Raw genomic sequence first — 26805 nt, forward strand, 5'->3', positions numbered from 1 at the left:
CTCATCGTACTTCGCACTGGCCAACCTTTGCAGCAAGAAGAAAATACCGGACACTCCTTTTCAGTCGAAATTGTTCTTCAGTGCATCCCAAATGGCCTTCGGAGACGGTTTTCCACGGATGTGTTCCAGCTGCGAGTCTGCTATTTTGTGGATTAGAACCGTCGTTGTTTGCACAAAGCGCCCCTCTGCTCTTCCTCGTTCGCCACCGGGTAGAAGTCCTCCTCCTCGAGAGTTCTCTGAACGCAATGGTGCAGACCCAACTTTTCAAGGTGTGCCTACATTCTGAAGTTCCAGTTCGAAAACTCTTCCGACTTCATTTAACGACCGATGTGAACAACTTTCCACTCAAACGAATAAAAGCCACGTGCGCGAAAACTGCACCTCTTGTTACCAGGCAACGCTAACTATGTCCACAACCTGTAGAAAACAGCGTGCTGTGGTTCGGTTAACAGACTGTATTTGAACTGATAGACAATACAAACTAGTAGGCGGTTTTTATAGAATATTTGAATTTTTATGGCTTGCCTAGTTTAGTTTAATCTGGAGGGAACTTATTCTAACGGCTAATCATAATTATCGTTTAGGATTGTTCCATAACAAACATCCGGTGGAGAGTGAACGCATTGGAAGAATTCAGCAAACATATTAGCCGATTCGGTCAAGCTGAAGGGGGTAACACCGTGGAAAATTTTCAAGATGATGTATAATCTAATCTTAGATAAAATGAGGATCAAAGAAATGGTAGAACAGAAGCCATAAATATCTTGGATTTATCGAAAAAAATACAACGACTCACCGACAGCACTTGAACCCGCAATCCCCGCTTCAGTACAACGGCACGTTAGCCGATTACACCACGGTGAATTTGATGGAATAGCCCGACGCGAACGTACAAGTCGAGCTTCATCAGTCGACTCCGACTGCTGGACCTTCCATCGATACACTCCATGTATATCTGATCGCATGAGTTCTTGCCTTCAATTGATCTCTCATGTTTCTGTCTTCCTTTGATTCGGGATTTTAGCCGAGCGCGCACATGGTCGATTGCTTCGGTCTTGCCGGTAATTGGCTTACGCGCCGTTGTACTCAAGCGGAGATTGCGGGTTCAAGTCCTGTCGGTGAGCCGTTGTATCTTTTTCGAGAAATGCATTATATTTACGCTTATGTTCCTTCTTTTCTTTGATCCACATGTTTCTTCAAAATTATCCATCATTTTAAAAACTTGCTATTTTTTAGGTACGAAATGTACCAAGACAGAATCATAAGATTTGACCGTGGAAAAATTAAAATAATCTTATGAGGTCATCTACAATAACATCATTTGAGTATCCTATCGTTCTTTCATTTCCATATAAGAAAGCAAATTTAGCATTAATCAACATCCAAAGGCAACATTTATGGTTCCAAATTGTACTACTCTGAAGGGCAGTGTGCAAAGACAGAAAGGGACAGAAGAAGAATTCACCATTCTAGTAGAGCATGCGGTAGTTAAACATCTAAAATCGTCCAAACCATAGAACGTTGTGTTGTCCTAATAGAAGAATCGTAGCTTGGTGCTTGTGTTCATGAGAGTGTATAGATGTGTTTTTGTGTTCTGTGAAAGCATTAGGTGGAAAGGTTTTGCGTGCCAAATGTAAGCCGAACATGTGGTTTTGTGACAGCCGTGACTTTCAGCTGCATCTGTTTTATATGTGTTATGAGGTGGTATTTATGAGAAATTTTACAGCTGGACTGTGGGATATGATATGTGTTTGTGACTGTATGGGTGAAATTTACACATTAATGCACACCGGAACGGGCCACATATTCTGGAACGATTCCAGAATTCAGGCTGTCTTAACCTCTTCTTTTTACCCTATCGGTATAGGGAAGTTAGGAGGTTAAGAAGCCCGGTGGCGGTTGGAAAACTTACCGCATGCTCTAGAAGACGGGAGAAGAAATGTTCTTTCGCTTTCGTGTATAAGTTCTCGCTTTTGTCGGGTGCATTAACTTGGCAGTAGTTTTCTGGGGTGGCACACGATGGCGGTTTTTCCCCTAGACTGTACACTCGACTGTGGTCGTGCAGGTGACAAAACCGTCTTGATTTTCAAAACTCAAACACCTGAAAACCAGATGGAAATAAGTAAACTTGCATCAGTGGGGCCTGGGTTAAGTTTTTCGCGCTCCTGCTTTTCAACTGTCTTAGGCTGTCGGTTTCGGAATGGGTTATTCGAAAGTCAACATAAAGTTTTAATGACTGTTGTCTGGATTGTTTGAAGATGTCGTTATACTAGTTTGCTTGGAGCTATCGGCTTCACTACCTAGGTCATTTGAACAAGAAGGTATATTGGAAAAATTTAGTCATCAAAAAGTGGTCATCCTCATTCCGCGTATAACAAACCTGAACACTCCTCATTTGTTAGGTGTGTGTGGGTGTGTAGAGTGATGCTTCAATTTGGATTTTTACATCAGATGTTTAGCTATCAAAATGGAGTTCAAGGAAGATGAGTTACTGTCTGTCTGTCTGTCTGTCTGTCTGTCTGTCTGTCTGCTGGCTGAATTTTGGTTTATTTTCGTTTTGACGTTTTGACGTTTTGACCAAAAAGAACTTTTAATGGGTCATATTTTCAATTTTTACCCCATATATTCGATGGCCATTATGATCATACAACGTACGAGAAATGCCATCTTCAGAAATATTTGTGAATAACAAATTTATGTATGTATCAAAATAATTAATTTCTGCCCCACAAACTTTCTGGTATCATTACCATTTTATTGCTTCCTGTTTCTGTAGTTACACGCATATCGAACCCATTGCTGGTGTGGTCTTAAATAGTCCTTTTTATTATCCGTTCCGTTCAGAATCGGTTGGGATTCGATGGGGTAAAATGCCCCTAGTTGATCGATAACTCTAGTTCGCTTGAAAGAAAGTTGTCACTTAAGGTCAACGAGAATGTCTTTTATCCCATTCTACCCATTCAATGGTGAGAGCGTTGTAATCGCATTTTATTTATGGGATAATCGTCTAGGAGCAGCAGTAGGTATTGGATGTTTTCCATTGCTGCTGCCGGTGTGAAATTCAAGAGCAAAATGAAAACGAAGGTGACGACGCCGACGCCGACGCTGATGACGAGGAGAGGTGCAATTTATTACACCTTTTAAGAAACAATAGAAATAAAATGCAGGATATAGAGGGAAAAAATGAGCGGAAACCGATTGGCGGAAAAAAACAGCGCAGTAAATTATCAACTTTTTGCTCTGTTGCCCGATGCATGTTTTACGATGTTTTCCATGCCGTAATAGAAGTGTGCACTACATTTAACTTGATGGTGCTTTTTTCTAGAAGTATTCATGAAACAAGGGCAGATTAAAGCGGAGCTTTGCTAATCCTTCAAATTTTGCCTTTTCATAAATTTTTGTCATGTTTTGTCAATTTTTATCAATTTTTGTAATTTTTGGTAAATTTTTGTCAATTTTCATCGATTATTCTAAATTTTTTTAACTTTGTTTATTTTTGTTAATTTTTGTCAATTTTCGAAAAATTTTGTAATTTTTGGTCAATTTTTGTCAATTTTGACAATTTTTGACAATTTCTGACAATTTTTGACAATTTTTGGACTTTTTTGAAAATTTTTGACAATTTTTGACAATTTCTTGACAATTTTTGATAATTGTTGACAATTTTTGACAATTTTCAACAAAATTTTGTCAATTTCATCAATTTTGTCAATTTTGTCTATTTTGTCAATTTTGTCAATTTGATCAATTTTGTAAATTTTGTCAATTGATCAATTTTGTCAATTTTCAAATTTTGTCAATTTTGTCAATTTTGTCAATTTTGTCAATTTTGTCAATTTTGTCAATTTTGTCAATTTTGTCAATTTTGTCAATTTTGTCAATTTTGTCAATTTTGTCAATTTTGTCAATTTTGTCAATTTTGTCAATTTTGTCAATTTTGTCAATTTTGTCAATTTTGTCAATTTTGTCAATTTTGTCAATTTTGTCAATTTTGTCAATTTTTGTCAATTTTGTCAATTTTGTCAATTTTGTCAATTTTGTCAATTTTGTCAATTTTGTCAATTTTGTCAATTTTGTCAATTTTGTCAATTTTGTCAATTTTGTCAATTTTGTCAATTTTGTCAATTTTGTCAATTTTGTCAATTTTGTCAATTTTGTCAATTTTGTCAATTTTGTCAATTTTGTCAATTTTGTCAATTTTGTCAATTTTGTCAATTTTGTCAATTTTGTCAATTTTGTCAATTTTGTCAATTTTGTCAATTTTGTCAATTTTGTCAATTTAGTCAATTTTGTCAATTTTGTCAATTTTGTCAATTTTGTCAATTTTGTCAATTTTGTCAATTTTGTCAATTTTGTCAATTTTGTCAATTTTGTCAATTTTGTCAATTTTGTCAATTTTGTCAATTTTGTCAATTTTGTCAATTTTGTCAATTTTGTCAATTTTGTCAATTTTGTCAATTTTGTCAATTTTGTCAATTTTGTCAATTTTGTCAATTTTGTCAATTTTGTCAATTTTGTCAATTTTGTCAATTTTGTCAATTTTGTCAATTTTGTCAATTTTGTCAATTTTGACAATTTTGACAATTTTGACAATTTTGACAATTTTGACAATTTTGACAATTTTGACAATTTTGGAGTTTATATTAAATTTTCTGTTTCACTACCTCAATCATTTTGCGGGTAGAATTGCATGAGAATTGATTCTTTGAATTGATAAAACATAAAATATGCCATTGGGCAATAGATTTTGCTTTGAGCAAATTTGCTTCGTCAGAGTCTTTTCATGTTACTTCAGCAAATTTGTACATCGTGAATAATGTCATAGTAGTTGCGTTTGACTGATTTATAGGGTGTCTCATTTTTATAATTTTAGCAGAAATTTCAACAAATAGGTTTTAATAAATCACAGGCAAAAATAGGATGAATTTTTGTCGCTCAAAATCTTGTGTAAAGTTTATGTATATAATAAAAGTAAAAAGGGGACCCCCTAAGCATATGCTGATTGGGGACCAGCTCACGAGATTTATGTCACAATGCACTTCGATTCCCCGCTAGTTTCTCCTCTTCGGATTCCTAAATAGGGGTAGCTTATTGACTTACCGTCGGCTTCGTTGCCGGACTTGACCTATCCGGATGTTCCGCTCGTCTCGCCAGCGTTCCAGTCGATGGCGCAGGGCCAGCCGGACTTCCGAGTTCAGGAAGCAGTAGAATAGCGATACCGAGAAGCCCTGCAAAATGGAAACGGAGAATGGGAAAATGGCAGCAGTAGTCGGTAGCAGTTGCATATAAATATTTTGATTTAGTACGCTTATTGTTGCCTGCAGCCTGTAGAGTAGGATTTACGAAGATTGAGAGGCTTATTGGGGTTCAATATTCGGAGAAATTTATGGTATATTTTTTTGGCTCGAAGCTCCATATCAATACATATTTATGATAAGTTTGCTACAAACAGTGACAACCCAGTAGAAATTGTTCAGAATTTATGGAAGTAGATAATATGGGAAGTAGAAAAAATGGTTCGATGTTAACTCACACGTTAAAACCCGTTAAAACATACATATTTTCCCACGCCATTGCATGGTGTAATAATTCTGGTCTCAGAAGAAAAAGTCAACATAAAAACGTCTAAAACGTCTAACCTTCACCTGCCAGTTCAATTGACTTCAAGTGGCTCCGGGAAAGGTTGTCATGTGTGGAGGCAATTTGGCTGACCCAGTTACTATTTTTGCTTTTACTAGAATGAAGGTTACCTGACGGCTGGCTGGCGTTCGACTTGTGCTTCCGGGAATCTGTCACGGCAAAACAAGAAAAGCAACGAAAATAATCCCTACCATGAAGGACTGCCTCAACTGCCAGTTAAAATAGGAAAAGGTATAAAAATTACCGTTCTTCTTATCCTGGATAAGCATTACACTTTATTGGACTAGCTTCAGCTGCCTGTGGACTGATAAAATTTGATTTATTTCCTGATTCGTTTTAGTTGTTTGGAACATTTGAAGTTGAAATACGAAAAATTCCGGACGTGGCGAAAACTATCAGCTAACCAGCACATTTTCGTCTGTCAATAAACGTGTCTCGACTTGAAAACCTTCAATTATAAGGCTGAAGATGGACGTATTTAACCCTCTAAAGCTGTTCGCAAAATATTCGTTTCGGAGAAATTTAACCTATAGTTTGTTGTCGTTCCCGTGGTCGCAAATGTTGATTGATATCGATGATTTTTTATTTATTGTGTAGGTAATTTATTCTAGTTTCTCAATGTTTCAAAAATGAGTACATTTGTTCAACTTGGTTATCTGTAGTTGATTCCGAATGAAGAGATCCGAAAAACAATGTAATAATTGAATTGCCTATAATTTCTGACAGCTATAAAGTATTTGAGTGTTTCTTTGACTTTTGCTCATAACTTTATCAAATTGTAACTGAAATCATCAAAAAGCACATAAAAACGCATTGAAATTTTATCAGATTTTTAAATAACATATTTGAAATTGAATAGCAATAAGCTTTCATTGAAATTGTAAAAACTGTTTAAAAAATGTTTAAAGATAGCATCGATATCATCAAATATTCTCCAACCATTCAATAGCTCTCTTGATATTGCAGACACCTAAACAGATAATTCATTCCTTGCAAATTTATGACAAAAATAATAACAATTAATCTCTATTTTCTCGTTAAAGACTAAGAGTTAAAAAATGTATGCAAACCGTTCTCTAGTAGACAAGTAGTTTCTAGATTAGTTTGTTGTACTTGAATCAAGCTTGAAGATGTGATATTTTGTTTTTGGATCTATTTGTCCCATTTCACCCGAGAATTTCGCTAAATTAGGTAAGAATAAAACTTAAAATTGCGATAACTTCGGAAGGAAAAGTCGTAGATAATTGAAATCTAGTGCAAAATTTGCGTATTAAGTGTCTTAATAATTGTTGTAAACATTATATTTTTATTCATTCAAAATTTAAATTAATGTAATTCCCGATAAGTCAATTATAAATTATTCAAAATGATGATCCTTATTATGAATTAGAAATTTACTAGAAAATAAATTTTAAGCAGTCTAGTTTATAAATTTGAATTCAAAATTTCAGAAACATCAGAAACATAGTGCGAACTGAAATTTCAAATGAAACCAAAATTTCAAGCTTTGGACATGAGTAATGCACAGAAATAGAATATACAAGATGTAACAAAAGATTTAAAAAGAAATCAAAACCCAATTGTAGAATAAATTTCAGACCAGGATTAATGATTGTTTAGGAAAGCTGCTAATAATTGTTGATCATTGATAATCTTAAATTAAGTTTCTATTTCTTTTTTAATTGAAGCATTTATAAAACAACATGTTCATCATGGAATGCTAAAACAGCCAATGTACAGGTTGGATAATGGGCGATTTCTTGAATGATCAATAAGAAACGTATAAAAAAAAGGAATTCCCAGTTTTGTTATAAATATTCAAACATGAAACATACACTTATTTACTTAACATTGTGTACATAGTCATTTTTCTAAACAGCTGCTACTTCGAATCATCTTTTGAACCTTTCATAGATTGATTAGAAAAATATTATCGATTCAAGAAAGATTATTTAAAATAATAAAAACCAGTGAAACATTTTTTTATTTTTGAGCGCGAGTTTTGATGTGTAAAATTTTAAGCTCTGAATATTTTTTCGTCGTCTTTTAGAATATTGGGTCCTAAAAAGGACTGGAAAGGATCTTTTAAAATTGACTTTAAAAGATACGATAAAACTATAAAACGATTCTATAAAATTAGTAAATTTTTGAAAATTAGAACAATAAAGGAAAATGGAAAAGATAAGTTTATTTAACAATTCAGACATTTTTTTTAATAAAATCATCTTGACATTTTAAAAATGTATCCAATGAACTTAATAGGTCATTCAAGAAAAAAGCATTTTGGAGCCCATGTTTTCAAAAATGAGGTAGATTTTAAATACCGTCCTGAACTCTAATCTTTTGTTCGATTTTGTCTGTCACTTCTTGTTTTGGTGAAATGGTTTTTAAAATGAAGTGTAGTTGAGTTTTTAGTGAAACCAATCATTGATAACTGATGAACTAACAAATCTACATGAAATAAAAAAACGGATTCTGAATTCTTCACTCAATTTATGAATAATATTTTCTTGAAAATAAATAAATGAAAAACGTAAATGCAAAATTATCTGAAAAGGTTAAATACTACTGTTTTAAAAAAATTGAAATTTATCATCATTAGTATTACTGATATTACTGAAGAAAGATTTTATTCCCTCCAATCTATTTGTTAAATTCTGCTAAATGATCTGATGTTTGTTTAAAAAGTGATCTAAAATTCAAATTGGTTGAAAACTATTTGAAAAATCGTTAAAACTCTCGAATTGAAAAACAAAATGGGGTAAAGGAAACATATAGAAATTCTATACAGCTTTCTTCGCAGAAGTTGAAAGCATTTGCGGTCTTGAGGAAAGTTGATAATTTATTTCAAATTTAATTTTTTAAGGTTTTTCCAAAAAATGCATAAATTTCTTAAATGATTTTTACCTTTTTTCAAAAGTTTATTCAAAAATAAAAGCCGATAGAAAAAAAAACTTACTGAATATTTGAATTCAGGGTACCCAATTTGACCATAATAAGTTCTTAAATTCTTTGAATCTTGGAAAAATGTGAATGTTGTGGTCTTGTGTAATTTACCAAAACCCTTTTTAATATGAAGCTGAGTATTTAGCATTGAGAAGAACAAGAAAAATATGTTCAATTGAGCCTGAAATTGGTTTCTTGAAGAATATTTCATAAGAGCATAAAATTTGTAATGACATAAACGATTTTTTATAATCAAAAAGATTAGTAACAAAGAAATGGATACTAGGATTTAGATTTTTTTGGCTTATTCTATTGACTTTCGTGAGTATTGAACTCCTGTCACATGGCTTATAGTTTGATGATGTGTAAAATTATTATCCGATGAATGAATTATGAAATTAAAATGGTTGGTTTTAAATTTTGAACTTATTTGGTTACACTTCTTGATAAAACCCCATACACCAAGTTTTTTTGTCTCAAGATTTGAGTATCAAGATAAAAGATTTGTTGAATTGCAACTCTAAACTTAGAATAATAATAATAATAAAAAAAAATCAATTCGTGATGACCTTTGTGATAATCATAATTTTGTAAAATGAAATGTTTTTGACTTTGAGTGACATGTTTGTTTAAACTTATTTTTGAACACCTTTTGAAATCGAAACATTCCCAGTAACTATAGTAAATTCATTTATTGATCTTTAAATCTTACTTGAAATAAATCTCCATGGGGGGGGGGGGGTTTATGGTTAACCTCTGACACCTCCCCTCATCCCGTTCGCACGGCTAAGGGAACAACTTAAAACAACGTAAATTTCACGGTATTCAAACTCTACGAGTTTTATTATTGACTAGCTGACCCGGTGTGCTTTGCTGCACCTTTCAAAAACAAATGATATTTTCGGATATGATTCAAATTTTTATTGTTTTGTTGGCATTATTTTGAATCAAATTGTAACATAATTCAAAAGCATTCGCTATGAAATGAGAGCATAAGCTGGAGTTTCGAATTGCAATACTAAGATGACTTAAACTAATTTTCTGAATCTTGATCTATAAGTTCTGATAATTTTTATCTGTTTCTATTAGCTTCGTCCTGAAAAAGGAGGGTCTAAAATTAATCTTATGCAAACAATCTAACTTTTAAAATATATTTGGTTTTGCTTGATATATATGCTGGATTTATGCTAAAAACTGATAATAGAGCCCCCCCAGTCCTTCCCATCATCCCCTGATGAATGGAGGTCGTGGTCTTTAATAGCACTGGTTTACAAAATTTAAAAAAAATCGTGAACTTCATTGACCGACTTAAATTTTTAATGTGAAATCGGGCGCTGATTCCGCAAATGAAATTCAAAAAATTCTCAGTAGAACAGTTTTTGAGTTATGCTCCAAATATGAAAATTTGAAAAAATAAAAAAGTACTTTTACTTAGATTAAAATATCTCGGAACGCATAACAGTAATTAGGAATCTCTTTTTTGCATATTAAAAGTGAATAAATTTTCTATCGATCATTTGAACTTCATTTTTGCGTATAATCAATAGTTTTATGATTTTAATTTTAATAATTAATGTCATTTCGGTGAATTATACATTCTAATAGGAAGAATTTCAAATGAAAGTAATGAAAATTATAGACGGATGGAAATACCCCTGGGTTAGACGACGTGAGTGGTGTGAGTCCCAGTGGCTCCTGTAGGATACAGATGAACAATAGCAGAAATGAAAAGTTTGAAACAATGATTAAACATATTAATCGATTTAAACATGGAAATGAATGGTTCTAGTTGAGTGTGTAAAAGGCCTTTTAGAAACGGTTAGAAAAGAGAAAAAGAGGAGGAAAGACAAATGTGCGTGAAGCATCAGTTGAGTAACGAATTTTGGCAGTAACGGACGTTTTTCCAATTGTTTGTCCGGAAGATTCCTTAGAAGAATCCGACAATGGCGCAGTCGTGGCTCCCCGGAATAAGTAAGTATCTTCCGCGTAAAAAGTGCGATATGTTGATAATGTGAAGTGAAAAAAAGGTGAATTAAATGGATTTTGAAGGAAACCTTAGAAGCTTATTTCCGGTTAAAACAAAAAGCAAGCCAAATTATATGAAAAAAAAAAGATCTAAGATGGTAGTTTTTAAAACAGGACTTCGATGAGGCGGAGATCCTAATAAATGATGCAATGATAAGAAGAAAATAGAAAGATATATCATGAGTAAAGGAACTTCGATGGGAAGGCGAAGCTTCTGAAAAAAAAGGAAAATGAAAATCAAAATTGAAAAAAAAATAATAATTACACTTAATGGACTTCGATGAGAAGGCGAAGTTCTTCGAATACAAAATTTGACTTCGATGAGAAGGCGAAGTTGAATTATTGATAAGCTATGGAATTTCGATGAGAAGGCGGAATTCTGAATTACAATAATAAGAGAATTGAATTAAAAAAAAAGAAAGAAAATAAAACGGAAGGCTTCTAAGATTTCTTTCAAGAGTTTTAAATTTAAAAGTCGAGAATTGAGATAGAAAGATTTTGAGATAAATAAACATTAAAAAAGGATGTGCCATAAAACTAATTTACAGTGCAGAAAAAAATACAAGCTTTGATCAATCTATTCTTAAGTTGTTAAAAAAAAAACAAATGACAACGAAATTATAAATTTCAAACTAGATACAATTTAACAAAAAAAAAACCAAGAAGGTGTAGATAATAGATGACATGAAAATGAAATCGATTAATCAACATGGTGAGAGAAAATTCAAAATAAATAAGAAATTGTTCGAGACAATTAAAAAAAAAAAATGAAATCGTGAAATTATGTGATAAGAAAACTTCAAATTATAAAAACATGACCAAACAAAAACCAGTTGAAAACAAACTTTACTGAAAATTAAAAGTTATAATAATTATAAAAAAAAAATCAGCGACAAAATAGTACAAAATTAACCAAAATTAGAAAAATATATTTTGTGATAGAATCTAAAACAATCAGAAAACACACGTTGAAAAAAAAACTGAAATTAATTTTAAAATGATCACGGGCAGTTAAATAGAAAATTGTTATAAAAAAAAAAAATAATTTAAATAAAAAATTGTTCAAGGCAGTAGCAAAAAAAAATTTTTAAGGATACGGTGAGAAATTATAAAAGAGTTTTCCAAATATTAGATTACAAAGCATCAAAAATGGTTTAAATTAAAACGTCAATGAATTTTTGAAAAATTTAAATCAGCGGTGAACTTGCAAAAAAAGTTGAACAACAAGTGGATGGCACAGAGAAAAATATTATGAGATAGAATCGAATAATGATATAAAAAAAACATGATGAGAGAAAATGATTGAAAATTGTTCAAGACGGTAAAGAGAAAAACATGAAACATGAAAAATATGAATTCTTCAAAACGGTAAGATAGAAAAATATAACTAAAATTGTGAATTTTTAGGATAATAAGCAACAGTCAAAATATTTGATTAAAAAAAAGGATAAAAAATACAAAAAAAAAAAACAGCGATGAAAAATATTATGAGACAGAATCAAATAATTATCAGATAATGGTGAGGATATATTCAAAATAAATTTAAAGTTGTTGAAGATGATAAAATAGAAAAAAAACCGGAATCGTAAAGTTAAGTGATGAAAAACGAAAAAACAGAGAAAATTTAAATAAATTTTAAATTGTTCAAGACTGTATGCTAAAAAAAATAGTTTATGAGAAGTAAAAAAAAAGTTAAAAACATTTGATATCCAAATAAAACTAAACAAAAAAAAGTTATGATTAAAAATCAAAATCAGAAAAAAAATCTTCAATAAAATTTTTAAATATTTACCAAAAAAATGGCATAGAAAAAATTAATAACATGGTGAGAAAATTTTAAATAAATTATAAATTGTTCAAGATGGTAAAATAGAAAAAAAAAATCGAGATTAAAAAGAGAAAAAATATGAATAAAAATGTCAATTCTTCTTAATGATAATTTTTTTTTCCAACGTCACGTTTTCTCGTTTGTATTTTCGCGAATATAAATTTTGGTGAATTTCCAATCCAAATAATTGAAATAGATGCTTTTCATTTCTAAATTTGGTGTTCTGTAGTGCTTGGCGAATCGTGCGTGAAGAAAATCAATCGTTGGTTATAGAAAAATGAATTCTATTTCCGGTCGTCGTGATTTTCATACTTGGAATCAAATAAGTTAAGTTACGGTTGGAGGGATTTGATGATCTTTTGATTGTGCATCAATCGATGAGTGTATTTCCGTTAAAATTTTTGTTTTCGTAAAATGCTCATGTTGTTTTCTCCGAGTAGAAGAACGGAAAAAACAAACTGGAGGTCTGAGCAACATTCATCTTCGGCTCGTTTTCTTTTTTGAGTACTTGACAGAGCCTAAGGTAAACGCGAATAATCAATTGGCGATTGATGTTAGGCGGTTGAAACTGAGGGAACAGTGATGTTGAGAACATGTGAATGCAACCAATTTGAAGTTGACCGGAACCAGGAAAAATAGGGAGATAGTACCAGCAGGAACCTTTGGAGTTTGGTGAGATCGTTTCTTTTTAAAATTACTCCTTTAACCCTTATTCGTCCTAGGTTTTTCCCAATTACCAATCAATCAATAGTGTTAAATTTTAGCAAAATATCATATGAAGCGTTTGGTAGGGAACTCCACGCTTCATTCCTCTCTTGTTCCTGAATCTTTTGCGGTTTTCATCACATGGTTGGCCTGGCCGTAGTAGAATCTGCAATGCATAAAAATATGTAACAGATAATACGCTGAAAAGAAAAATGAAAGATGCAAGTCTTCCATTTTCCAGGATGCCTACATGTTTTGGCCATGTTGATGTAAGAAGAAGAGAAGAAGAATTCTTCTTAATGATAATTAGAAAAAAAAAACGAAATAGTGAAATTGAATAATTAAAAAAAAAACTGTCGCAAATATACGACGACAAAGATAAAAAAAAATTGGTTGAAATTAAAAAAAAAAGTATTTCGTTTATTCATAAATGAAAAAATAAAATTAAGATTAAGCCCCATTCTTTTGAGTAAGAATACAGGGTTGTATATAAAAAAAGAAAATGCTTCTATAACTACGTCTTGGTATAAATAAAAAAAATAATATATTTATGAATTTAAATAAAATGAAAAAAAGAGCCGTATAATTAGACATAACTGAATTGAATTCAAATCTTTGGTAAAGAATTAAAAGAATCAAATGTTCTATTCCATAATTTTTATTTGGGATGGGATTTAATGTGATCCAAAAAATGGAACAAAAATTACATTTAGCATGAAATTGTGTGCAACATAAATATAAAAATTGGATATTATCGAAAGAATTAGCTTATTTTTTTTGACTTTGTATTAAATAAGAAGCAGTCTTAATATCATCAAGGCGTAAACTTTTAAAGAGTAGGCGTGAAGGAGATTGTAGGATACAGATGAACAATAGCAGAAATGAAAAGTTTGAAACAATGATTAAACATATTAATCGATTTAAACATGGAAATGAATGGTTCTAGTTGAGTGTGTAAAAGGCCTTTTAGAAACGGTTAGAAAAGAGAAAAAGAGGAGGAAAGACAAATGTGCGTGAAGCATCAGTTGAGTAACGAATTTTGGCAGTAACGAACGTTTTTCCAATTGTTTGTCCGGAAGATTCCTTAGAAGAATCCGACAGCTCCCTGAAATGACATCCAAGCATATATTTACAAACATTGGTCGCTGTCCGCATGATGGTATGACTTGCAAGAATTGAGTTGAATCTTTGATAAAAGTAGTCAGTTGTTTTTCCCAGTTAAATCATTTCAAGCACTAGTGAAGACGTTGCAGTAAAGTTGGATTAGAGGTGCAATTAGTTTTATAGCCGATTCGATAAGGATCATTGAATGAACAATAATTAGAAAATAGAGCAGGAGAGTTAACCTAATCATGATTCCATAGGTCTAGATTAGTTGCAACGAACCTTTTGTACGGTATTTCGGGAGTTTGAGCTAAATCTGTAGAACCAGTAGTTCACAACATATCAAAATAGTGAGTACAAGCAAATTTGATGTAACATAGATATTAATGCAAACCTACTCAACAGAGGTGATCATAGCTTATGCTAACGGCCTTGTATAGGATTGGTTCAGAGAACGATAGGAAAAACCTAAATATAGGTTGAAATATGTCTATTAAAACCCTCACATCAGTCACTAATAAAATCCTATATTTATAGCTTTGAAGCGTGCAAACAGTACTGCTGTCGAGATAGTTTTTTCATTCCGAACCACAACAGACGGATAGATTAGATTAGGAAGCATGAAAGGTGTTGAAAATGAGCCATGAGCGTGATTTGAGAAAACTTCTTGCCGCACAAGACCATTTGTCCAGCACCGTATCATTGTCTAGAAGAAGCAAAGTCGATAGGCTGACTTTGCATTGATCTATACAATGATACTTGGATGGATCGAAGTACGTGTTTTTCGTACCCCGATCGGACAAAAGGAAATGTACGGCCGGCTCAAATGAAGATTTCTATTTACTTCTTCTAGACAATGATACGGTGCAGGACAAATGGTCTTGTGCGGCAAGAAGTTTTCTCAAATCACGCTCATGGCTCATTTTCAACACCTTTCATGCTTCCTAATCTAATCTATCCGTCTATAATTTTCAGAAATTTTTTTTCAGCGGAAGTTTTAGACTCGATGGAAAGATTTGAAAAATCTGATTTTCTATTCTCGCTAACTTTCAGCTACTCAGTTCAGAGTGACGGTTACTCAGTTGTCGCCAAAACCGCATTTACTCAGTTCTGACTAAACGGCCTTTACTCAGATCTGACTAACTGCTCTTTTCGCGACTTCTGAGTCGAGGTTACTCAGAATGCATGAATTCTTTCGGGTCGGTTTTTGATCGGATTTTTTCACGCTGGGAAAGTAAAAACCTGTATAATTTTCGGAAAATGTTATGGATTGGTTGATTCAATAAATAAAAAGTCGAAATATTGCACATAAATCTTTATTTAAAAAAAAATCTTCATTTTTCTGAGGTCGGGTTACGCTTCCTGCGGGACCTATTCTGCGTTACCGGATTGGGAAACATTATTTTGGAACCAACGCAACCACAGTACGCTCGATTTTTCAAGATGCTGTTTTTGTTCGTTCCTGGACTTTATCGCCGGCAAACTTGCAACGCAATCCGAAGGATGTTTTTTGATGCATCTCTGATTCGACAAAAAATCATCGCAATTCCCTGTAAAATTATCAAAAGCACGTTATTATTATTAGATTACCGTTAAAAATGTACATTTACCATATCAATTTCCCAATTCTTTGTAGCCGAAAACAAACAAAAACGTCTGCCTCGCAGAAACTGATCCAAATTTACTCAGTTGTCGCCTTCAAGCACCCGAATTCGCTGAGTGCCAATTTTCGAGTCGTCTGAGTAGTCGTTACTCGGAAAAACTGAGTCGTTTTAGATCAAACGACGACTGTGCCATACAAAAAACGATGTCTGAGTAATATGGAGGCGGGCTCTGAGTATTTCAAAATTAGCGAGTTGACCTTAAATGTCAATTCAAAACGAAGATTTCAAGTAGTTATTTATCAAAATTGGTTGAAAATTGAAGAAGTTATGGTTACTATACCATAATTGAAATTTTTGCATTTTTTTATAATTTAACGAACCGCAGTGTACTAATCATAGTATAGGAAGAATTAAACATGGAAAATCTCACTTGCTACAATTCAGAATTATTTATCAGCTTACCAGAAGGTCACATGCCAAATTTCAGAACGATCAGACCATGGGGAGGGGTTACTTGAGTCTCTGAAGTGAATTTGATTTTAAGGTATTATGCTCGGAAGGAACAAAAAATACTGGTTTTTCATTAATAACTTTTTTCATCACAAGCCGAATGTTGCAACACGATTGGACTTGAAACAAAAAATAACACGCACTGAGTACTTTTTACGCATTGTGTTTTATACGAGAATTTTCGGCCGAAATTCAATTTTAGAAAAGCAATAACTTTTTTGTTTCAAGTCCAATCGTGTTGCAGTCTTCGAATGAAATGTGAATGAAATAAAATTAATTCGGCTTGTGATGAAAAAAATTATTAATGAAAAACCAGTATTTTTTGTTCCTTCCGTGCATAATACCTTAAAATCAAATTCACTTCAGAGACTCAAGTAACCCCTCCCCATGGTCTGATCGCTCTGAAATTTGGCATGTGACCTTCTGGTAAGCTGATAAATAATTTTGAATTGTAGTGAATGAGATTTTCCATGCTTAATTCTTCCTATACTATGATATTATGTGTATAGCACCAAACCGAATAGCGACAGTAGGACTAGCGACGCTTTTTTACTAGCGAGGTTTCTGTCATTCGCAGGTTTGTTTTTCTTTTTTCAGTCCAGCAGGCGATTTCGATGTAGTACTCGAACAATGTTTATGTTATTTATTGTATATTTTCCTTACGGCATCAATCACATGCTCCAGGTTTCCTAGGAAACTTGCGGTGCGTCGATATTATTTTCAACGTCGCGACGTATGCGACGTGTCGCTAGTAGGCAAAGCTGCTATGATTATTAGCGCTCATATTTTGGATTTTTTCTGCATGCATAATAAGTACACTGCGGTTCGTTGAATTATTCAAAAATGCAAAAATTACTATTATGGTAAAGTAACCATACCTTCTTCAAATTTCAACCAATGTTGATAAATAACTACTTGAAATCATCGTTTTAGTTGACATTTAAGGTCAATAGAAAATCAGATTTTTCAAATGATACCATCGAGTCTAAAACTTCCACTGAAATAAAATTTTCTCTGAAAACGCGGTTTTTATAATTTTTTCTATCATAAAGTCACGAATATCAACAATACTTTTGATTATACACAAAAATGAAGTTCAAATGATCGAAAGAATATTTATTTACCTTTAATATGCAAAAAAGAGATTTAAAATTTCTGTTATCCAGTCCGAGATATTTTAATCTAAGTAAAAGTACTTTTCTTATTTTTTCAAATTTTCATATTTTGAGCATAACTCAAAAACTGTTCTACTGAGATTTTTTTTAATTTAATTTTCGATTTCAGTGCCCGATTTCACATTAAAAATGACCTTCAGTTTGCTAAGATCAAAAATGCTGTAAATTAGTGTAATCATATCCATTTTTTCCGAGCCCACAAATCCTCTTATTTCAAATATAGTTCCAATGGTTGATAAATTTTCAAGCTTTACAACAACATTTATATGGAGCCCCCTCCTTTCTTCATCTCTTTGCACTGTAAAGCGTAAGGGTCAATAACAATCGTATAAACATATCTCGTAACTAAGTTTGTTTCCATTTATTGGCTTCTTTAGCATAAATTGAGAACTTATGCTAACAAAATTGTATTGGGCGCACCTCCCTCCTCCTATGTACCTACTCACTGAAAGGAGGATGGTGTGTCAGATAATCATGAAATCATACCAAAATGATTTTCCGTGTTATTTTTGTTCATTTCTCGGATTTTGTTAAAAATAAAGTTTAATATAAGCTTTCCTCTTCCCTTCCTATATTCCCAATTTCATACTCCTACTGCAAGAAAGGAATTGTTTCACATAGAAAAGTTTCTAGTATTGAAATATCATCCCATGCCAAATTTGGTTTTATTTGCGTAGTAAACTCTTGAGTTATGCTTAAACTTGAAAGGAAGCACCTTCCCCCCATCCATTCTCCTCATTAAATGGAGGGAGGAGAACATAATATTGATAAAAGTATTTCTCATACATAAATAAATACTTTATGAAACCAAATTTGGTTTCATTTGCTCGATTAATTCTCGAGTTATGCAAAAAATTTGTATGGAAGCCTCCCTTTCCCCCTTTGTATCTTTCCGCTGAAGAAAAGGTGGGGCTTCCATTCATAATAGAAACATTTCTGGTGTCCAAATACGCTCACATGCCAAATATGTTTCCATTTTCTCGATCAGCTCTCCAGTGATACTGAAAATTGTAAGGGAGACCTCTCCTCTCCGTTTTCATCCTCCTTTTTGAAGGAGTGAGGGATGCCAGCATTTCTCGTACCCAAATATCGTTCCATGCCAAATTTGGTTCCAGTTGCTGTTGTAGTTCTCGAGTTATGCAGTTAAAATTGTATGAAACACCCTCCCTCTTTCCTTTCTTTCCGCTGGATGAAGGAAGGGGTTTCAAACAATCATTAGAACATGTCACGTTCCCAAATTCCCGCCCATGCCAAATTTGATTCCATTTGCTTAATTAGTTTTTGAGTTATATAAAAAATTATAAAAAAGGCCCCCTCCCCCCTTTATATCTCCACAATGGAAAGAGGGAAGGGTCTCAAAATTATCATAGAAATATTTTTCGTATCCAAATACCCTCCCATGCCAAATTTGGATCCATTTGCTTTATCAGTTTTTGATTTATGTGAGAAATTATAAAAGAGGTCCCCTCCCCCTTTCTACTGGAAAGAGGGAGGGGCCTCAAATAATCATTGAAATATTTTTCAAATCAAAATACCTTACAATGCCAAATTTTTTTCCAATATCTCGATTAGTTTTCGAGTTAAATGAAAAATTGTAAGGTAGCCCCCCTCCCCTTTCCTATCAACCCACTGAGAGGAGGGAGGGATACCTTATATTTTTAGAAATATTCCTCTTTTCCGAATACCACCCCATGCCGAATTTAATACCATTTGCTTGATTGGTTCTCGAGTTATGCAAAAAATTGTCTTATGTTTGGGAGACCCCTCCCCCCTTCATAAGAGAGAGAGGGGTCTCAAACCATAATAGGAACCTTCCCCTGCCTTCAATACCCCCCCTACTAAGTTTCACGCAAATCGGTTCAGTGGTTTCCGAGTCTATAGGGAACAGACAGACAGACAGAAATCCATTTTTATATATATGGATTAATGTTTGTCCCCATTCATGAAGCCACCGAAAATGCTGATTGAAAATTGGAAGTTAATTTTTTCATCATTTTTATTTCAAAGAATGCACAGAATATCTTCTGATTCAAAAAGTTGGCTGAATCAGCTGAGTTTGGCAGGAGTATTACAAAAACAGCTCATACTATATAGTTTCTTAGATGCTTCTAACGAATATGACAATGGAGGACCAAACCGGTTAATTTTTTATCAAAAAGAACAAAAGTAAAAATGGCGAACATCGAGTTTCATCTAGAAATCTACGGGATTCAACCAAGATTGCCGAAAGAAATTCAATGTTTTTGCGAAAAACATTTTCACTTTCTGTGATGGAAATTGCTTAAGTTTCTTGGAAATGTCATGAAGAAATAAGCCTTTTATACATTATCTCCCAATGGTAAACTAATGAAAAATTGTTCAATACTTTTGTGTTAGACATGAACTCAATTTGAAACGTTTGAACAATTTCGTCAAATATGGTTTTGCTAAGTTATAGTTTCGGAAGCAATCCTGAAAGCCTAGACTGGGAACTTGTTGAATATTGCATATCTTAAAAGCTCTTGTATCTCGTTGAAATCATATTGGAAGTCTCACAATGTTGGATTAAAACTAAATAGTGAAGTTTCTATTGAAATCAATGTTACTTTACTATGAGCTAACTCGTGATAAAAACTACTCACCAGGCTAATTGATTAAAAAACTTCAAGAGTGGCCTTTGTTAAAACAAATAATTACGGCACGGTACGCAATTAACTTTCGAGCATGATTTACATCAACACAGAAGGAATGCCTAAGATTGTCCACTCATGCGATTGCCCTTCTCCACGGTTGTATGTACAATGTACAAATACTTCTAATGCAAACAACCGAATATGCTACAGAGTGCACTTTATGTGAAAATAGTTGTTAGATATGCGGTCACATATTTTCACATTACTCAGAGTACAGGGGACCCAACCAAAAGGGAATATTCTGAAATCACAACTCACCTGCGTGCTCAGCAGCAGTGCCCGGGCGATGGCGAAAATGTCACTGACGATGCCCTCGGCCGGAGCAGCCAGGAAGACCAGGTACGTGATGCCCAGCAGCGGAATTAGGACCAGCAGGGCCTTCGATGCTTTGCGATATTGGCGAGTTTCGACCGTGTTGGCCGACCGGAGTTTCGTGATTAGCACCTAGAGCGTGTGTTTGTGTACGAATGTATGCAGGAAAAATAAAAGCCACACGAAAAATTACTACTAGAACCAGGCTTAGAGACCAAAAAGTAAGCAGCAGGAACATAAAAGCCAGCACTAATGGATTTTCCACATTCCACGGAAAAGTTGGCCCTCACGCAATTAGTAGCAGGTGGGCTGTGGACATGTTCCAGGACCATGTCCACTTCCGGGGCCAAGATAATCGACCGTTAAATTCAAATGGAAAGGATAATTGTACCACCCGGGAGTTTTGTTAACATGTCCTAGAGAAGGAAGGGGAAAAAACTGACATACTTTTTTCACCCCCGGTTCTCACTTACCCACATGATTCGGATGAGAAAAACAAGGTTGATTATGAGCACCGCACAAACTGGCCCCTGGAAGATCCAATCGACGGTTGATTCACGCATCCAGGTGCAGTCGATATCAAGCTGAAACGCAGAAAAAAAGTAGATCCTAGGTATAACACAAATCTGTTTTTGTTATAAAGAAATTTATGTTTGAACCATTTCTGTGTCTTTTTAAACTTTTTTTTTATAATTCTGTTTATATATATTTTTGGTCATTTTTGTGTCATTTTATTTTCCCTATTTTTTGTCATTTTAGTGCAATTTCTGTTTTTTTTGTGTAACTTCTGTTTGGTTTTTGTGTAGTTTTTTTCGTGTAATTTTTGAGTCATTTTTGTCATTTTTGTCATTTTTGTCATTTTTGTCATTTTTGTCATTTTTGTCATTTTTGTCATTTTTGTCATTTTTGTCATTTTTGTCATTTTTGTCATTTTTGACATTTTTGTCATTTTTGTCATTTTTGTCATTTTTGTCATTTTTGTCATTTTTGTCATTTTTGTCATTTTTGTCATTTTTGTCATTTTTGTCATTTTTGTCATTTTTGTCATTTTTGTCATTTTTGTCATTTTTGTCATTTTTGTCATTTTTGTTATTTTTGTCATTTTTGTCATTTTTGTCATTTTTGTCATTTTTGTCATTTTTGTCATTTTTGTCATTTTTGTCATTTTTGTCATTTTTGTCATTTTTGTCATTTTTGTCATTTTTGTCATTTTTGTCATTTTTGTCATTTTTGTCATTTTTGTCATTTTTGTCATTTTTGTCATTTTTGTCATTTTTGTCATTTTTGTCATTTTTGTCATTTTTGTCATTTTTGTCATTTTTGTCATTTTTGTCATTTTTGTCATTTTTGTCATTTTTGTCATTTTTGTCATTTTTGTCATTTTTGTCATTTTTGTCATTTTTGTCATTTTTGTCATTTTTGTCATTTTTGTCATTTTTGTCATTTTTGTCATTTTTGTCATTTTTGTCATTTTTGTCATTTTTGTCATTTTTGTCATTTTTGTCATTTTTGTCATTTTTGTCATTTTTGTCATTTTTGTCATTTTTGTCATTTTTGTCATTTTTGTCATTTTTGTCATTTTTGTCATTTTTGTCATTTTTGTCATTTTTGTCATTTTTGTCATTTTTGTCATTTTTGTCATTTTTGTCATTTTTGTCATTTTTGTCATTTTTGTCATTTTTGTCATTTTTGTCATTTTTGTCATTTTTGTCATTTTTGTCATTTTTGTCATTTTTGTCATTTTTGTCATTTTTGTCATTTTTGTCATTTTTGTCATTTTTGTCATTTTTGTCATTTTTGTCATTTTTGTCATTTTTGTCATTTTTGTCATTTTTGTCATTTTTGTCATTTTTGTCATTTTTGTCATTTTTGTCATTTTTGTCATTTTTGTCATTTTTGTCATTTTTGTCATTTTTGTCATTTTTGTCATTTTTGTCATTTTTGTCATTTTTGTCATTTTTGTCATTTTTGTCATTTTTGTCATTTTTGTCATTTTTGTCATTTTTGTCATTTTTGTCATTTTTGTCATTTTTGTCATTTTTGTCATTTTTGTCATTTTTGTCATTTTTGTCATTTTTGTCATTTTTGTCATTTTTGTCATTTTTGTCATTTTTGTCATTTTTGTCATTTTTGTCATTTTTGTCATTTTTGTCATTTTTGTCATTTTTGTCATTTTTGTCATTTTTGTCATTTTTGTCATTTTTGTCATTTTTGTCATTTTTGTCATTTTTGTCATTTTTGTCATTTTTGTCATTTTTGTCATTTTTGTCATTTTTGTCATTTTTGTCATTTTTGTCATTTTTGTCATTTTTGTCATTTTTGTCATTTTTGTCATTTTTGTCATTTTTGTCATTTTTGTCATTTTTGTCATTTTTGTCATTTTTGTCATTTTTGTCATTTTTGTCATTTTTGTCATTTTTGTCATTTTTGTCATTTTTGTCATTTTTGTCATTTTTGTCATTTTTGTCATTTTTGTCATTTTTGTCATTTTTGTCATTTTTGTCATTTTTGTCATTTTTGTCATTTTTGTCATTTTTGTCATTTTTGTCATTTTTGTCATTTTTGTCATTTTTGTCATTTTTGTCATTTTTGTCATTTTTGTCATTTTTGTCATTTTTGTCATTTTTGTCATTTTTGTCATTTTTGTCATTTTTGTCATTTTTGTCATTTTTGTCATTTTTGTCATTTTTGTCATTTTTGTCATTTTTGTCATTTTTGTCATTTTTGTCATTTTTGTCATTTTTGTCATTTTTGTCATTTTTGTCATTTTTGTCATTTTTGTCATTTTTGTCATTTTTGTCATTTTTGTCATTTTTGTCATTTTTGTCATTTTTGTCATTTTTGTCATTTTTGTCATTTTTGTCATTTTTGTCATTTTTGTCATTTTTGTCATTTTTGTCATTTTTGTCATTTTTGTCATTTTTGTCATTTTTGTCATTTTTGTCATTTTTGTCATTTTTGTCATTTTTGTCATTTTTGTCATTTTTGTCATTTTTGTCATTTTTGTCATTTTTGTCATTTTTGTCATTTTTGTCATTTTTGTCATTTTTGTCATTTTTGTCATTTTTGTCATTTTTGTCATTTTTGTCATTTTTGTCATTTTTGTCATTTTTGTCATTTTTGTCATTTTTGTCATTTTTGTCATTTTTGTCATTTTTGTCATTTTTGTCATTTTTGTCATTTTTGTCATTTTTGTCATTTTTGTCATTTTTGTCATTTTTGTCATTTTTGTCATTTTTGTCATTTTTGTCATTTTTGTCATTTTTGTCATTTTTGTCATTTTTGTCATTTTTGTCATTTTTGTCATTTTTGTCATTTTTGTCATTTTTGTCATTTTTGTCATTTTTGTCATTTTTGTCATTTTTGTCATTTTTGTCATTTTTGTCATTTTTGTCATTTTTGTCATTTTTGTCATTTTTGTCATTTTTGTCATTTTTGTCATTTTTGTCATTTTTGTCATTTTTGTCATTTTTGTCATTTTTGTCATTTTTGTCATTTTTGTCATTTTTGTCATTTTTGTCATTTTTGTCATTTTTGTCATTTTTGTCATTTTTGTCATTTTTGTCATTTTTGTCATTTTTGTCATTTTTGTCATTTTTGTCATTTTTGTCATTTTTGTCATTTTTGTCATTTTTGTCATTTTTGTCATTTTTGTCATTTTTGTCATTTTTGTCATTTTTGTCATTTTTGTCATTTTTGTCATTTTTGTCATTTTTGTCATTTTTGTCATTTTTGTCATTTTTGTCATTTTTGTCATTTTTGTCATTTTTGTCATTTTTGTCATTTTTGTCATTTTTGTCATTTTTGTCATTTTTGTCATTTTTGTCATTTTTGTCATTTTTGTCATTTTTGTCATTTTTGTCATTTTTGTCATTTTTGTCATTTTTGTCATTTTTGTCATTTTTGTCATTTTTGTCATTTTTGTCATTTTTGTCATTTTTGTCATTTTTGTCATTTTTGTCATTTTTGTCATTTTTGTCATTTTTGTCATTTTTGTCATTTTTGTCATTTTTGTCATTTTTGTCATTTTTGTCATTTTTGTCATTTTTGTCATTTTTGTCATTTTTGTCATTTTTGTCATTTTTGTCATTTTTGTCATTTTTGTCATTTTTGTCATTTTTGTCATTTTTGTCATTTTTGTCATTTTTGTCATTTTTGTCATTTTTGTCATTTTTGTCATTTTTGTCATTTTTGTCATTTTTGTCATTTTTGTCATTTTTGTCATTTTTGTCATTTTTGTCATTTTTGTCATTTTTGTCATTTTTGTCATTTTTGTCATTTTTGTCATTTTTGTCATTTTTGTCATTTTTGTCATTTTTGTCATTTTTGTCATTTTTGTCATTTTTGTCATTTTTGTCATTTTTGTCATTTTTGTCATTTTTGTCATTTTTGTCATTTTTGTCATTTTTGTCATTTTTGTCATTTTTGTCATTTTTGTCATTTTTGTCATTTTTGTCATTTTTGTCATTTTTGTCATTTTTGTCATTTTTGTCATTTTTGTCATTTTTGTCATTTTTGTCATTTTTGTCATTTTTGTCATTTTTGTCATTTTTGTCATTTTTGTCATTTTTGTCATTTTTGTCATTTTTGTCATTTTTGTCATTTTTGTCATTTTTGTCATTTTTGTCATTTTTGTCATTTTTGTCATTTTTGTCATTTTTGTCATTTTTGTCATTTTTGTCATTTTTGTCATTTTTGTCATTTTTGTCATTTTTGTCATTTTTGTCATTTTTGTCATTTTTGTCATTTTTGTCATTTTTGTCATTTTTGTCATTTTTGTCATTTTTGTCATTTTTGTCATTTTTGTCATTTTTGTCATTTTTGTCATTTTTGTCATTTTTGTCATTTTTGTCATTTTTGTCATTTTTGTCATTTTTGTCATTTTTGTCATTTTTGTCATTTTTGTCATTTTTGTCATTTTTGTCATTTTTGTCATTTTTGTCATTTTTGTCATTTTTGTCATTTTTGTCATTTTTGTCATTTTTGTCATTTTTGTCATTTTTGTCATTTTTGTCATTTTTGTCATTTTTGTCATTTTTGTCATTTTTGTCATTTTTGTCATTTTTGTCATTTTTGTCATTTTTGTCATTTTTGTCATTTTTGTCATTTTTGTCATTTTTGTCATTTTTGTCATTTTTGTCATTTTTGTCATTTTTGTCATTTTTGTCATTTTTGTCATTTTTGTCATTTTTGTCATTTTTGTCATTTCAGTATCATTTTATGTATTGTCATTCTTATGTCAGTTGTATGTCATTTATATGTAATTTTAAATGTCATTTTAATGACATTTTGTTGTCTTCATCGACAATTTGAAAATATTGACATTTGTGACTATTTTGACAATTTTGACAATTTTGACAATTTTGACAATTTTGACAATTTTGACAATTTTGACAATTTTGACAATTTTGACAATTTTGACAATTTTGACAATTTTGACAATTTTGACAATTTTGACAATTTTGACAATTTTGACAATTTTGACAATTTTGACAATTTTGACAATTTTGACAATTTTGACAATTTTGACAATTTTGACAATTTTGACAATTTTGACAATTTTGACAATTTTGACAATTTTGACAATTTTGACAATTTTGACAATTTTGACAATTTTGACAATTTTAACAATTTTAACAATTTTAACAATTTTGACAATTTTGACAATTTTGACAATTTTGACAATTTTGACAATTTTGACAATTTTGACAATTTTGACAATTTTGGCAATTTTGACAATTTTGACAATTTTGACAATTTTGACAATTTTGACAATTTTGACAACTTTGACAATTTTGACAATTTTGACAATTTTGACAATTTTGACAATTTTGACAATTTTGACAATTTTGACAATTTTGACAATTTTGACAATTTTGACAATTTTGACAATTTTGACAATTTTGACAATTTTGACAATTTTGACAATTTTGACAATTTTGACAATTTTGACAATTTTGACAATTTTGACAATTTTGACAATTTTGACAATTTTGACAATTTTGACAATTTTGACAATTTTGACAATTTTGACAATTTTGACAATTTTGACAATTTTGACAATTTTGACAATTTTGACAATTTTGACAATTTTGACAATTTTGACAATTTTGACAATTTTGACAATTTTGACAATTTTGACAATTTTGACAATTTTGACAATTTTGACAATTTTGACAATTTTGACAATTTTGACAATTTTGACAATTTTGACAATTTTGACAATTTTGACAATTTTGACAATTTTGACAATTTTGACAATTTTGACAATTTTGACAATTTTG

General features: G+C 31.1%; 1 protein-coding gene across 2 annotated transcripts in view; it reads right to left on the reverse strand.

Annotated features, from left to right (window-relative positions):
* Positions 1-26805, reverse strand: part of LOC129755687 (diuretic hormone receptor-like) — a 121384-nt gene that overhangs the window by 28890 nt on the left and 65689 nt on the right. The window contains exons 6-9 of one of the 2 annotated variants that reach the window (XR_008739302.1): positions 20995-21105; positions 20468-20653; positions 5101-5228; positions 1913-2101 (exon numbers count right to left, since the gene is read on the reverse strand). Coding sequence is in view for 1 of the 2 variants with exons in the window: in XM_055752304.1 (XP_055608279.1) it covers positions 5101-5228; positions 20468-20653; positions 20995-21105 (425 nt within the window). In the remaining variant the exon portion in view is untranslated. The remainder of the gene's footprint in view (positions 1-1912; positions 2102-5100; positions 5229-20467; positions 20654-20994; positions 21106-26805) is intronic. The other variant, XM_055752304.1, reaches the window with a different exon arrangement.

This window comes from Uranotaenia lowii, chromosome 3 (assembly GCF_029784155.1).
Source record: "Uranotaenia lowii strain MFRU-FL chromosome 3, ASM2978415v1, whole genome shotgun sequence".
NCBI lineage: Eukaryota > Metazoa > Arthropoda > Insecta > Diptera > Culicidae > Uranotaenia > Uranotaenia lowii.